This window comes from Pristiophorus japonicus, chromosome 9 (genome assembly GCF_044704955.1).
Source record: "Pristiophorus japonicus isolate sPriJap1 chromosome 9, sPriJap1.hap1, whole genome shotgun sequence".
NCBI classification, from domain to species: Eukaryota; Metazoa; Chordata; class Chondrichthyes; family Pristiophoridae; genus Pristiophorus; species Pristiophorus japonicus.
In genome coordinates, this window is record NC_091985.1 from 43,338,733 (window position 1) to 43,352,239 (window position 13,507).

The window sequence follows — 13,507 nt, forward strand, 5'->3', positions numbered from 1 at the left end:
AAAATGCGGACGCGACTGGATACAAGGAAAAGCTCAGGTTACATAGGCCTGGTTATGTAGTAATTAATGGGATACACATTTCCTGGTAGTAGCAGGGAACAGGTTGGAGACAATAGTACAAAGACTAGAGTTAAAGTCAGGGGTCCCAAGGAGGCGCAAAGCCGACATAGGCCGCATGGAGCCAGCACGGAGCATCAACCAAACGCTGTCCAAATTCAGAGACAGGTGTAGCAGGGGACTGATGTCCAGAAGCGATTTGAAGGGTAGAGAGTTTGGGAGTGGAGGTTGTTGATGTAGGAAGAGAATCGGTAGAAAGATGATGGTGAAATTCACGCAAGTTGGAGGTCACCCTAGACCAAAAGCGGAGAAGAATGTGTAAAAGCACTAGCCAGCGACCAACGAAGCTGAAAATCTAGAAGAACGAATCAACGGATAGCAATGAAACAATTGCTGCTAGCCAGCAACCAACAGACACAGCTTAAAAGTTATTAAAAACATCTTTTAGCAGCAGAATTAGAGACACAGCAGGTAAATCTTATAGTGTAATCCAGTGCAGTCCAGTGCAGAAGCATGGTGGAGTAATCCAGTGTAGTTCAAAGCAGAAACATAAGGTCTGAATTTGCAGCCGGAGGCTTCCCGTTGGGTGGATGTCTCCGAATCGCAATAAATCTACGCACATACTTGATGGTCCTGGATCCATGGAGACTCGCACTGCTGGGCCTCTACACATAGGCCTGCATTGAGGCCCACATATCCCAGCATTTGGCCCAACCAATCAGAAAGGGAGATTCCCATTATGCTTTTGGCAATTCCATTTATGTACGGAATCCTCATTAGCATAATAGGAATCACCCAAAAAACACGTACACAACCTTGAAATAAAAAAATAATTGCATGTTTAAAGTTAATTAAAATGCAATTTCATTAATCATTTACAACAATTTAATTTTTTGAAAAATATATGTAGACATTTTTTAAGGGGTCAAAAATAACAGACTTATTTTACAGGTTTTTCAATGTTAAAATTATTTTTAAAAGGGCACTTTAATATTTATTTTCACCCTTATGCTGCAAAAGCTGGCTTTACACCTGCATTTACCATGCATAGCGAGGGGATTTGAGTACAGGGGCAGAGAGATGTTACTAGTTCACTAAATATATTCAAAAAGGAGCTAGATATAGTCCTTACTACTAGGGGGATCGAGGGGTATGGCGAGAAAGCAGGAATGGGGTACTGAAGTTGCATGTTCAGCCATGAACTCATTGAAGGGCCGAATGGCCTACTCCTGCACCTATTTTCTATGTTTCTATGTTTCTATAAGTTTTATTGACCATTCGCTGGGCAAGATTTGGGCAAATACCCCAAATCTGCACCAGCGAATGTCCACATCTCAGGGATGTGGAGGATCTGTCAAGAAGATTCTTGACATATCACAAGTTCCAGGTTTTCGTGCATGCGCAACCCATGAACCTGAGTAAACCCAGAACTTGCGAGGCTCCACGTACCATGTACACGGTCATAGGCCATGGAAAATCCAGGCCAGGAGATCGGAAACCAATTTGGAAGCAAAATAAAGATTGGGACATACAGATGGGATTAAAGGAAAGGCATAAAAGAGCAAAACAGAAAAACTATTGCAAAAAAAATATTTTTTTAAATTTGCAACATTAATTTTTTTCTGAGGGAATGAGACTCCACACTTGTAAAATTAACTTTTCAGGGCCAGGGAGGTTGTTCAGCAATAATGATCATTTATTGTACTATTAAAATCTCAGTTAGCCCTGACTTTTTTAGCAGCTTTTAAAGCGAGAATAGTGGGGAATTAGCCTAAGTTCACGCCATGGCAGTAGTTTCTGTGCAAATTCCACCGTTGAAGATTGTAACAGTGCAGCCTGTGGAGGAGCAGGGTACTACTGACGGCAACTTCCGGATTTCCGTATTCAACTGCACATGTATGGACAATAAAAGTTTCTGTCAGTTTGACCTTGTAATAATGGTGAGTGCTGACAGCCTCGCTGTTATCTGTAGAGCAAAATACGGGCCATTATGATTGGGCAAACTCAACATGGTTTTATGAAAGGGAAATCGTGTTTGACAAATCTTTGAGTTTTTGGGGGGTGTAACTAGCATGATCGATAAGAACCAGTAGATATAATATATTTGGATTTTCAGACAGCATTTAATAAGGTGCCACACAAAAAGTTGTTACACAAGATTAGGGCTCATGGTATTGGAGTAAAATATTAGCATGGATTGCGGTTTGGTCAATGGACAAAACACAGAGTAAACATAGAAACAGAAACATAGAAAGTAGGCCATTCGGCCATTCGAGCCTGCACCACCATTCAATATGATCATGGCTGATCATGCAATTTCAGTACCCCATTCCTGCTTTCTCTCCATACCCCTTGATCACTTTAGCCGTAAGGGCCACATCTAACCCCCTTTTGAATATATCTAACGAACTGGCCTCAACAACTTTCTGTGGTAGACAATTCCACAGGTTCACAACTCTTTGAGTGAAGAAGTTTCTCCTCATCGCGGTCCTAAATGGCTTACCCCTTATCCTTACACTGTGACCCCTGGTTCTGGACTTCCCCAACATCGGGAACATTCTTCCTGCATCTAACCTGACCAATCCTGTCAGAATTTTATATGTTTCTATGAGGTCCCCTCTCATTCTTCTAACTTCCAGTGAATATAAGCCAAGTCGATCCAATCTTTCTTCATATGTCAGTCCTGCCATCCCAGGAATCAGTCTGGTGAACCTTCGCTGCACTCCCTCAATAGCAAGAATATTCTTCCTTAGATTAGGAGACCAAAACTGCACACAATATTCAAGGTGTGGCCTCACCAAAGCCCTGTACAATTGCAGTAAGACCTCTCTGCTCCTATATTCAAATCCTCTCGCTATGAAGGCCAACATGCCATTTGCCTTCTTCACCGCCTGCTGTACCTGCATGCCAACTTTCAATGACTGATGTACCATGACACCGAGGTCTCATTGCACCTCCCTTTTTCCTAATCTGTCACTATTCAGATAATATTCTGCCTTCCTGTTTTTACCACCAAAGTGGATAACCTCACATTTATCCACATTATACTGCATCTGCCATACTCACCTAACCTGTCCAAGTCACCCTGCAGCCTCTTAGCATCCTCCTCACAGCTTACCCTGTCACCCAACTTAATGTCATCTGCAAACTTGGAGATATTACATTCAATTCCTTCGTCCAAATCATTAATGTATATTGTAAATAGCTGGGGTCCCAGCACTGAACCTTGCGGTACCCCACTAGTCACTGCCTGCCAATCTGAAAAGGACCCGTTTACTCCTACTCTTTGCTTCCTGTCTGCCAACCAGTTCTCTATCCATGTCAATACATTACCCCCAATACCATGTGCTTTAATTTTACACACTAATATCTTGTGTGGGACGTTGTCAAAAGCCTTTTGAAAGTCCAAATACACCACATCCACTGGTTCTCTCTTATCCACTCTGCTAGTTACATCCTCAAAAAATTCTAGAATATTTGTCAAGCATGATTTTCCTTTCATAATCCATGCTGACTTGGACCGTTCCTGTCACTGCTTTCCAAATGCGCTGCAATTACATCTTTAATAATTGATTCCAACATTTTCCCCACTACCGATGTCAGGCTAACTAGTCTATCTTTCCCTGTTTTCTCTCCTTTTTAAAAAAGTGTGGTTACATTAGCTACCCTCCAATCCATAGGAACTGATCCAGAGTCTATAGAATGTTGGAAAATGACCACCAATGCATCCACTATTTCTAGGACCACTTCCTTAAGTACTCTGGAATGCAGACTATCCGGCCGTGGGGCTTTATCGGCCTTCAATCCCATCAATTTCCCTAACACAATTTCCTGACTAATAAGGATTTCCTTCAGTTCCTCCTTCTCACTTGAGTAGAAATAAATGGGTCATTTTTGGGATGGGAGAGTGTAACCAGTGGGGTGCTGCAAGGATCAATACTTGGGCCTCAGCTATTTACAATCTATATCAATGACTCGGATGAGGGGACTGAGTGTGATATATCCAAGTTTGCTGATGATAGAGAGCTAGGTGGGAAATTAAGCTGTGAGGCGGACACAAAGAGGCTGCAAAGGGATATAGACTGGTTAAGTGATTGGTTAACAAGGTGACAGATGGAGTATAATGTGGGGATATGTTAAATTATCTGCTTTGGTTGGAAGAATGGAAAAGCAAAACATTTTTAAAAAGCGAGAGGGATTTTGGTGTGCTCGTACATGGCTCACAGAAAGTTAAAGTGCAGGTACAGCAAGCAATTAGGAAGGCAAATGGTATGTTAGCCTTCATTGCAATGGGGTTACTACAATGATATCGGGCTTTGATAAGACCGCACCTGGAGTACTGTGTACAGTCCCTTACCTAGAGGGACCTACCTATCTAAGGGTTAAGTCATGGCAGGAGAGCTCGGTCACGTGATATGCTCCTCCTGTACCACGTGGGAACTCAGGGACACTTCCGGTGTCCCTGACGACTACGTGTGCGGGAAGTGTGTCCGCCCCCAGTTCCTGACGGTGCACGTTGCAGAATTGGAGCTGAGGGTGGATTCACTCTGGAGCATCCACGATGCAGAGAATGATGTGAGTAGCACGTGTAGTGAACTGGTCTTACCACAGGTGAAGGGTCCACAGCCAGCAAGGGAATGGAAGACCAGCAGGAAGAGCAGTGCAAGGAAGGTAGTGCAGGGGTCCCCTGCGGTCATCCCCCTGCAAAACAGATACACCATCTTGAGTACTGTTGAGGGGGATGACTCATCAGGGGGGAGCAGCAGCAGCCAAGTTCATGGCACCATGGCTGTCTCTGCTGCACAGGAGGGCAGGAAAAAGAGTGGGAGAGTGATAGTGATAAGGGATTCGATTGTAAGGTGAATAGATAGGCGTTTCTGCGGCCGCAACCGAGACTCCAGGGTGGCATGTTGCCTCCCTGGTGCAAGGGTCAAGGATATCTCGGAGCGGGTGCAGGACATTCTAAAAAGGGAGGGAGAACAGCCAGTTGTCGTGGTGCACATTGGTACCAACGACATAGGTAAAAAAAGGGATGAGGTCCTACGAGACGAATTTAAGGAGCTAGGAGCTAAATTAAAAAGTAGGACCTCAAAAGTAGTAATCTCGGGATTGCTACCAGTGCCATGTGCTAGTCAGAGTAGGAATCGCAGGATAGCGCAGATGAATACGTGGCTTGAGCAGTGGTGCAGCAGGGAGGGATTCAAATTCCTGGGGCATTGGAACCGGTTCTGGGGGAGGTGGGACCAGTACAAACTGGATGGTCTGCACCTGGGCAGAACCAGAACCAATGTCCGAGGGGGAGTGTTTGCTAGTGCTGTTGGGGAGGAGTTAAACTAATATGGCAGGGGGATGGGAACCAATGCAGGGAGACAGAGGGAAACAAAAAGGAGACAAAAGCAAAAGACAGAAAGGAAATGAGTAAAAGTGGAGGGCAGAGAAACCCAAGGCAAAAAACAAAAAGGGCCACTGAATATAAAGGGGCTGCAGGAGGGGTCAAAACTAAAGATCATGGTTTAAAAACTAGGATTAAAACACTCTACCTAAACGCACGCAGCATTCGAGATAAAGTAAATGAGTTGACGGCACAAATCATTACAAATGGGTATGATTTGGTGGCCATTACAGAAACATGGTTGCAGGGTGGCCACGACTGGGAATTAAACATACAGGGGTATCTGACAATTCGGAAAGATAGACAAGAAGGGAAAGGAGGTGAGGTAGCTCTGTTAATAAAGGATGATATCAGGGCAGTTGTGAGAGACGATAGTGGCTCTAATGAACAAAATGTTGAATCATTGTGGGTGGTGATTAGAGATAGTAAGGGGAAAAAGTCACTGGTGGGCGTAGTTTATAGGCCCCCAAATAATAACTTCATGGTGGGGCGGACAATTATCAAGGGAATAATGGAGGCATGTGAAAAAGGAACGGCAGTAATCATGGGGGATTTTAACCTACATATCGATTGGTCAACTCAAATCGCACGGGGTAGCCTGGAGGAGGAATTCATAGAATGCATACGGGATTGTTTCTTAGAACAGTATGTTACAGAACCTACAAGGGAGCAAGCTATCTTGGATCTGGTCCTGTGTAATGAGACAGGAAAAATAAACGATCTCCTAGTAAAAGATCCTCTCGGAATGAGTGATCACAGTATGGTTTAATTTGTAATACAGATTGAGAGTGAGGAAGTTGTGTCAGAAACGAGCGTACTATGCTTGAATAAAGGGGACTACAGTGGGATGAGGGCAGAGTTGGCTAAAGTAGACTGGAAACACAGACTAAACGGTGGCACAATTGAGGAACAGTGGAGGATTTTTAAGGAGCTCTTTCATAGTGCGCAACAAAAATATATTCCAGTGAAAAAGAAGGGTGGTAAGAGAAGGGATAACCAGCCGTGGATAACCAAGGAAATAAAGGAGAGTATCAAATCAAAGACCAATGCGTATAAGGTGGCCAAGGTTAGTGGGGAAACGAGAAGATTGGGAAAATTTTAAACAACAGCAAAGAATGACTAAAAAAGCAATAAAAAAAAGGAAAGATAGATTACGAAGGTAAACTTGCGTAAAACATAAAAACAGATAGTAAAAGCTTTTACCGATTATATAAAATGGAAAAGAGTGACTCAAGTAAATGTTGGTCCCTTAGAAGATGAGAAGGGGGATTTAATAATAGGAAATGTGGAAATAGCTGAGACTTTAAACAATTATTTTGCTTCAGTCTTCACAGTGGAAGACACAAAAACCATGCCAAAAATTGCTGGTCACAGGAATGTGGGAAGGGAGGACCTTGAGACAATCACTATCACTAGAGTGGTAGTGCTGGACAGGCTAATGGGACTCGAGGTAGTCAAGTCCCCGGTCCTAATGAAATGCATCCCAGGGTATTAAAAGAGATGGCGGAAGTTATAGCAGATGCATTCTTTATAATCTACCAAAATTCTCTGGACTCTGGGGAGGTACCAGCGGATTGGAAAGCAGCTAATGTAACGCCTCTGTTTAAAAAAGGGGGCAGACAAAAGGCAGGTAACTATAGGCCAGTTAGTTTAACATCTGTAGTGGGGAAAATGCTTGAAGCTATCATTAAGGAAGAAATAACGGGACATCTAGATAGGAATAGTGCAATCAAGCAGACGCAGCATGGATTCATGAAGGGGAAATCATGTTTAATTAATTTACTGGAATTCTTTGAGGATATAACGAGCATGGGGGATAGAGGTGTACCGATGGATGTGGTGTATTTAGATTTCCAAAAGGCATTCGATAAGGTGCCACACAAAAGGTTACTGCAGAAGATAGAGGTACGCGGAGTCAGAGGAAATGTATTAGCATGGATCGAGAATTGACTAGCGAACAGAAAGCAGAGAGTCGGGATAAATGGGTCCTTTTCGGGTTGGAAATCGGTGGTCAGTGGTGTGCCACAGGGATCGGTGCTGGGACCACAACTGTTTACAATATACATATATGACCTGGAAGAGGGGACAAAGTGTAGTGTAACAATATTTGCAGATGACACTAAGATTAGTGGGAAAGCGGGTTGTGTAGAGGACACAGAGAGGCTGCAAAGAGATTTAGATAGGTTAAGCGAATGAGCGAAGGTTTGGCAGATGGAATACAATGTCGGAAAGTGTGAGGTCATCCACTTTGGGGAAAAAAAAACAGTAAAAGGGAATATTATTTGAATGGTGAGAAATTACAACATGCTGAGGTGCAGAGGGACCTGGGGGTCCTTGTGCATGAATCCCAAAAAGTTAGTTTGCAGGTGCAGCAGGTAATCAGGAAGGCGAATGGAATGTTGGCCTTCATTGCGAGAGGGATGGAGTACAAAAGCAGGGAGGTCGTGCTGCAACTGTATAGGGTATTGGTAAGGCCGCACCTGGAGTACTGCGTGCAGTTTTGGTCACCTTACTTAAGGAAGGATATACTGGCTTAGGAGGGGGTACAGAGATGATTCACTAGGCTGATTCTGGAGATGAGGGGGTTACCTTATGATGATAGATTGAGTAGACTGGGTCTTTACTCGTTGGAGTTCAGAAGGATGAGGGGTGATCTTATAGAAACGTTTAAAATAATGAAAGGGATAGACAAGATAGAGGCAGAGAGGTTGTTTCCACTAGTCGGGGAGACTAGAACTAGGGGGCACAGCCTCAAAATACGGGGGAGCCAATTTAAAACTGAGTTGAGAAGGAATTTCTTCTCCCAGAGGGTTGTGAATCTGTGAAATTCTCTGCCCTCGGAATCAGTTGAGGCTAGCTCATTGAATGTATTCAAGTCACAGATAGATAGATTTTTAACCAATAAGGGAATTAAGGGTTACGGGGAGCGGGCGGGTAAGTGGAGCTGAGTCCACAGCCAGATCAGCCATGATCTTATTGAATGGCGGAGCAGGCTCGAGGGGCTAGATGGCCTACTCCTGTTCCTAATTCTTATGTTCTTATGTCGAGAAGGATATACTTGCCTTCGAAGGGGTGCAATCAATGTTCACCTGATTGATTCCTGGGATGAGAGGGTTGCTTTATAAGGAAAGATTGTGGAGAATGGTCTTATATTCTCTGGAGTTTCGAAGAATGAGAGGTGATCTCATTGAAATGTATGGAATTCTTAGAGGGCTTACAGGGTAGATGCAGGGAAACTATTTCCCCTGGCTGGAGAATCTCGAACCTCAGGTCATTTAGGACTAAGATGAGGAGAAATTTATTCATTCAGAGGATTGTGAATATTTGGAATTCTCAATCGCAGAGAGCTGTGGATACTCGGTTGATGAGTATATTAAAAACAGAGATCTATAGATTTTTGGGCACTAAGGGAGTCAAGGAATATGGAGATAGAGTGGGAAAGTGGAGTTGATGTAGAAGTTCAGCCATATTCTTATTGGCCTACTCTGCTTATGTTCTTAAATCAGGACAAATCAGCACCCCAGAATACACAACTGAGGTTTCTTGTCTCCGCTCAGTAATTGAGTCTTTGCATCCTTATAACAGCATTTGGGGCAACTTCCACCCACTCCCCTTCTCCCCTTCCCTGCTATTTTAGGTGCCATAAAACAGGTAGAATTTTGAGGAAAGTTACTTTCAAACTGTGCAATAATGAGGACGTCACAGTGATCTTGAGTGTAAATGGTCGAGAAAATTTGGGCATGAACATTCCTCTCCAAAATGCCACAATTTCCTGCTGCATCCACGAACCATTCACTGGCACTAACCGCCATTCATAACATAGCTCCACCTCCCATTTTAAAGAACAGTTCGCCCAAATTTCCTGAACTTCGTGCTTGCTGACCTACATTGACTCCGGATTAATCAACACTTCAATTTAGAATTCTCATCCTTGTTTTCAAATCCCTCCATGGCCTCACCCCTCCCTATCTCTGTAACCCACAACCCCCCCCCCCCCCCCAGATCTCTGCGCTCCTCCAATTCTGGCCTCTTAAGCAGCCCTGATTATAATCGCTCCACCACTGGCAGCCATGACTTCTGCTGCCTCAGCCCTAAGCTCTGGATTTCCCTCCCTAAACCTCCCTGCCTCTCGACCTTTCTTTGTCCTTTAAGATGCTCCTTAAAACCTTCCTCTTTGACCAAGCTTCAGCTCATCTGTTCATCTATCCCCTTATGTGGCTCGGCGTCAAATTGTGTTTGATAATGGACCTGGGAAGCGCCTTGGGACATTTTACTATGGTAAAGGTGCTATATAAATGCAGGTTGTTGTTGTTTCCCAGCAGCTGTGCAGTTGTGAAATCCAGGCACAGCAGGACCTATGGTCAGCTGACAGGATGGTAATTCAATTCTCTCTGCAGTCGAAGATGTCTCCAGACTTTGCAGCTGCACATGTGGAATTGTTTTCCGATTTTCCAGGTCTCTTTTTTTTTTGGGGGGGGGGGCGGGGGCGAGGGGGTAGTGGGCATTTTCTCCTTCTAGGATCTTCAGTGTGCCGCAGAAGAGTCCAGATTTTTGGACCAACATCTGCAGAAGGACAGAGAAGCTGGAGAATGGTATTTCCCATGGGCACCCCCATAAGGGAGAAGGAGAGGCAGGAGGCAGAGTGAGTCAGGCACCATGGAAGGGGACTGCGCCGAGCTAGGTCGTAACCCTCCCCGAGACTGTGTAGGGGTTGAAAGGTTATACGAGGGCCTCTCGAAGGAGCAGTGTGTGTGCAGGCTGCGCTTCATGAAGGAAGCAGTCGGGCACCTCTGCAGGAAACCTTGAAGCTGTGGTCCACTTCACGCAGATAAAGGTCACCACGGCCCTCAATGAGGAAAGGTTGAGGAGGTAGGACCTCTACTCATTGGACTTCAGAAGAATGAGAGGTGATCTTATCGAAACGTATAAGATTATGAGGGGGCTTGGCAAGGTGGATGCAGAGAGGATGTTTCCACTGATGGGGTAGACGAGAACTAGAAGGCATAATCTTAGAATAAGGGGCCGCCCATTTAAAACCGAGACGAGGAGGAATTTCTTCTCTGAGGATTGTAAATCTATGGAATTTGCTGCCTCAGAGAGCTGTGGAAGCTGGGACATTGAATACATTTAAGACAGAAATAGACAGTTTCTTGAGCGATAAGGGGTTATGGGGAGCAGGCAGGGAAGTGGAGTTGAGTCCATGATCCGATCAGCCATGATCTTATTGAAGGGTGGAGCAGGCTCGAGGGGCTGTATGGCCTACTCCTGTTCCTATTTCTTATGTTCTTATGTTCAATGTCTATGGATGGGCACCGTTCCAAGCATTGACCGGCGATCTCTACTGTGTGAGTCAGGGAGCTGTCAGGGCCTGCCTTTGACAGGTCACAGATGATCTATACCGAAGGGCATCTGACTTTATTCAATATGGGATGTCACCTGCAGAGCCATCAAATTGTATGCACTTCCTGGAGTGTAGGGGGTCCGTTGACCTCACGCATGTGGCGCTCAAGGCACCGATGTGCATTGCCGTTTCTTTCACAAAGTCTTTCACTCTTTGAATGCCCATATCATCAGCGATCTCTCTCTTTGGACTCTCCATGTTGATGTTGAGCACCCAGGAAGCTGCCACGATGCCTTCATTCTCCAGTTTTCGACCCTCACCAACTCCGGCATAAACTGCGTCAGCGATATTGACAAGCAGGCGTTTTATCGACGTAAAATATCAATTCTGCTAATCCAGGAAATTCTACCCCAGGAGGACTGCAAGAGCTTACAAAAACAGGCAGCCGCAAATAATGAAGGAATTTAAACATAAGGATGAGAATTTTAAATTAGAGGCATTAGGGCCAACGTAGGTCAGCGAGGACAGGAGTGGGGGGTGAGCAGCACTGCATGCGGGATACGGTACGGGCAGTAGATTTGGGTTGAGCTGAAGTTTACAGAACATGGAGGGTGGCAGACCAGCCAACAGAGCATTGGGCTTGTTACCATCAATGAACGGATCTGCTGCACAAAGATACGTGTGGATTGTGGCAAATACATTCTTCAAAAGTGTATCATGGACTTGCATTCACAAGGTGAGATGGCTGTTGGCTTTTTACTGATTGGCTGACTTTCCCATCCCAGGGTATCATTGATGGAGCCCACAAAGGGCCCTTTAATTGATGCAGCACCATATATTAATACGTTAATAGCGAGAAGTGTAGAGGAACAGAGGGACCTTGGAGTGCATGTTCCCCAGATCCCTGAAGGTAGCTGAACAGGCAGATAAGGTGGTTGAGATGGCATATGGGATGCTATCCTTTATTAGCCAAGGCATAGAATTTAAGAGCAGGGAGGTTAAGCTTAAACTGTGTAAGACACTAGTTAGGACACAGCTAGAGTACTGCATGCTGTTCTGGTCACCACATTACAGGAAAGATGTGATTGCACTAGAGAGGGTAAGAGGAGATTTATGAGGATGTTGCCTGGACTGGAGAATTTTAGTGATAAGAAAAGCTGGGGTTGCTTTCTTTGGAATAGAGGAGGCTGAGGGGAGAACTAATTGAGGTGTATAAAATTATGAGGGGCCTGGATAGAGTTGATAGGATGGACCTATTTCTATGAGCAGAGATGTCAATAACCAGGGGGCATAGATTTAAAGTAATTGGTAGAAGGATTAGGGGGAAGTTGAGGAGAAATATTTTCACCCAGAGGGTGGTGGGGGTCTGGAACTTACTGCCTGAAAGCGTAGTAGAGGCAGAAATCCTCACCACATTTAAAAGATACTTGGATGTGCTCTTGAAGTGCCGTAACCTATAGGGCTATGGACCGAGAGCTGGAAAGTGGGATTAGGCTGGATAGCTCTTTGTTGGCCGACGCGGCCACAATGGGCCGACTGGCCTCCTTCTGTGTTGTAAAGTTCTATGATTCTATGATATAAATGCATGTTGTTGTTCTTGTTGGTCTTTATTGCTCAGCAGTGCACTCACCAACTGAGCAATCCAGGGAGCCTAGTGAAGCTTGTTATTGAGAATTCAACAATGAAACTGATGATCATGTGCACCTGATGGTTAGTTTATAACAAGTTACATTGTGCTGCTTATAAATATATTTATTGTCTTATATTTCAGATCTTATCTTCTATCATGGCTTCTTCAAATCATCAGTAGTTGTTCAGTGACTATGTGACACCAGTAAGTATCTATAAGCAGGATTGTTGGTATGATATGAGCTCTTAGCTGGTGGGAAGCTCATGTTTTTAACCTTCCTCATTCCCTCTATATGTTCATTGTATTTTATGTTCAGGGTGATCTTCTCAAAGGGTCTCAGGATTAGCAGATGAGTTTTTTGGTGTTGCCTCCTGTTAATGACGCACTGTGACCTGAAAGCAGAAACAGTGCTTCTGAGGAAGCATAAAACAATCCGGTTTGTCAGGCATTCACGTATCTTAGTAGAGCCACAGGAAAACATTCTTTAAAAATAGGAGCTCTGCCTACAATAACCATTCATTGTTATTTGTTCATTCTCGGGATGTAGGCAGTGCTGACAATTTATTGCCCATCTCTAGTTGCCCAGAGAAGGTGGTGGTGGGCCTTCTTGAATCGCGGCAGTCCGTGTGGTAAAGTTGCTCCTGTTGTCATCCCATCATCATAGGCAGTCCCTCGAAATTGAGGAAGACTTGCTTCCACTCTTAAAATGAGTCCTTAGATAGCTGAACAGTCCAGTACGAGAACCACAGTCCCTGTCACAGGTGGGATAGATCGTCGTTGAGGGAAGGGGTGGGTGGGACAGATTTGCCGCACGCTCTTTCCGCTGCCTGCGCTTGATTTCTGCATGCTCTCGGCGATGAGACTCGAAGTGCTCAGCGCCCTCCCAGATGCACTTGCTCCACTTAGGGCGGTCTTTGGCCAGGGACTCCTAGGGATGTTGCACTTTTTCAGGGAGGCTTTGAGGGTGTCCCTGTAATGTTTCCTTTGCCCACCTTTGGCTCGTTTGCCGTGAAGGAGTTCCGAGTAGAACGCTTGCTTTTGGAGTCTCGTGTCTGGCATGCAGCATCTGGACAACATTGTCCATTTC

General features: G+C 44.7%; 1 protein-coding gene across 1 annotated transcript in view; it reads left to right on the forward strand.

Moving 5' to 3' along the window:
- LOC139273881 (NLR family CARD domain-containing protein 4-like) overlaps window positions 1–13,507 on the forward strand; it is a 48,521-nt gene that overhangs the window by 14,715 nt on the left and 20,299 nt on the right. The window contains 1 exon segment of the mRNA XM_070890957.1: window positions 12,968–13,049. Within this exon segment, the coding sequence (XP_070747058.1) occupies window positions 12,968–13,049 (82 nt within the window).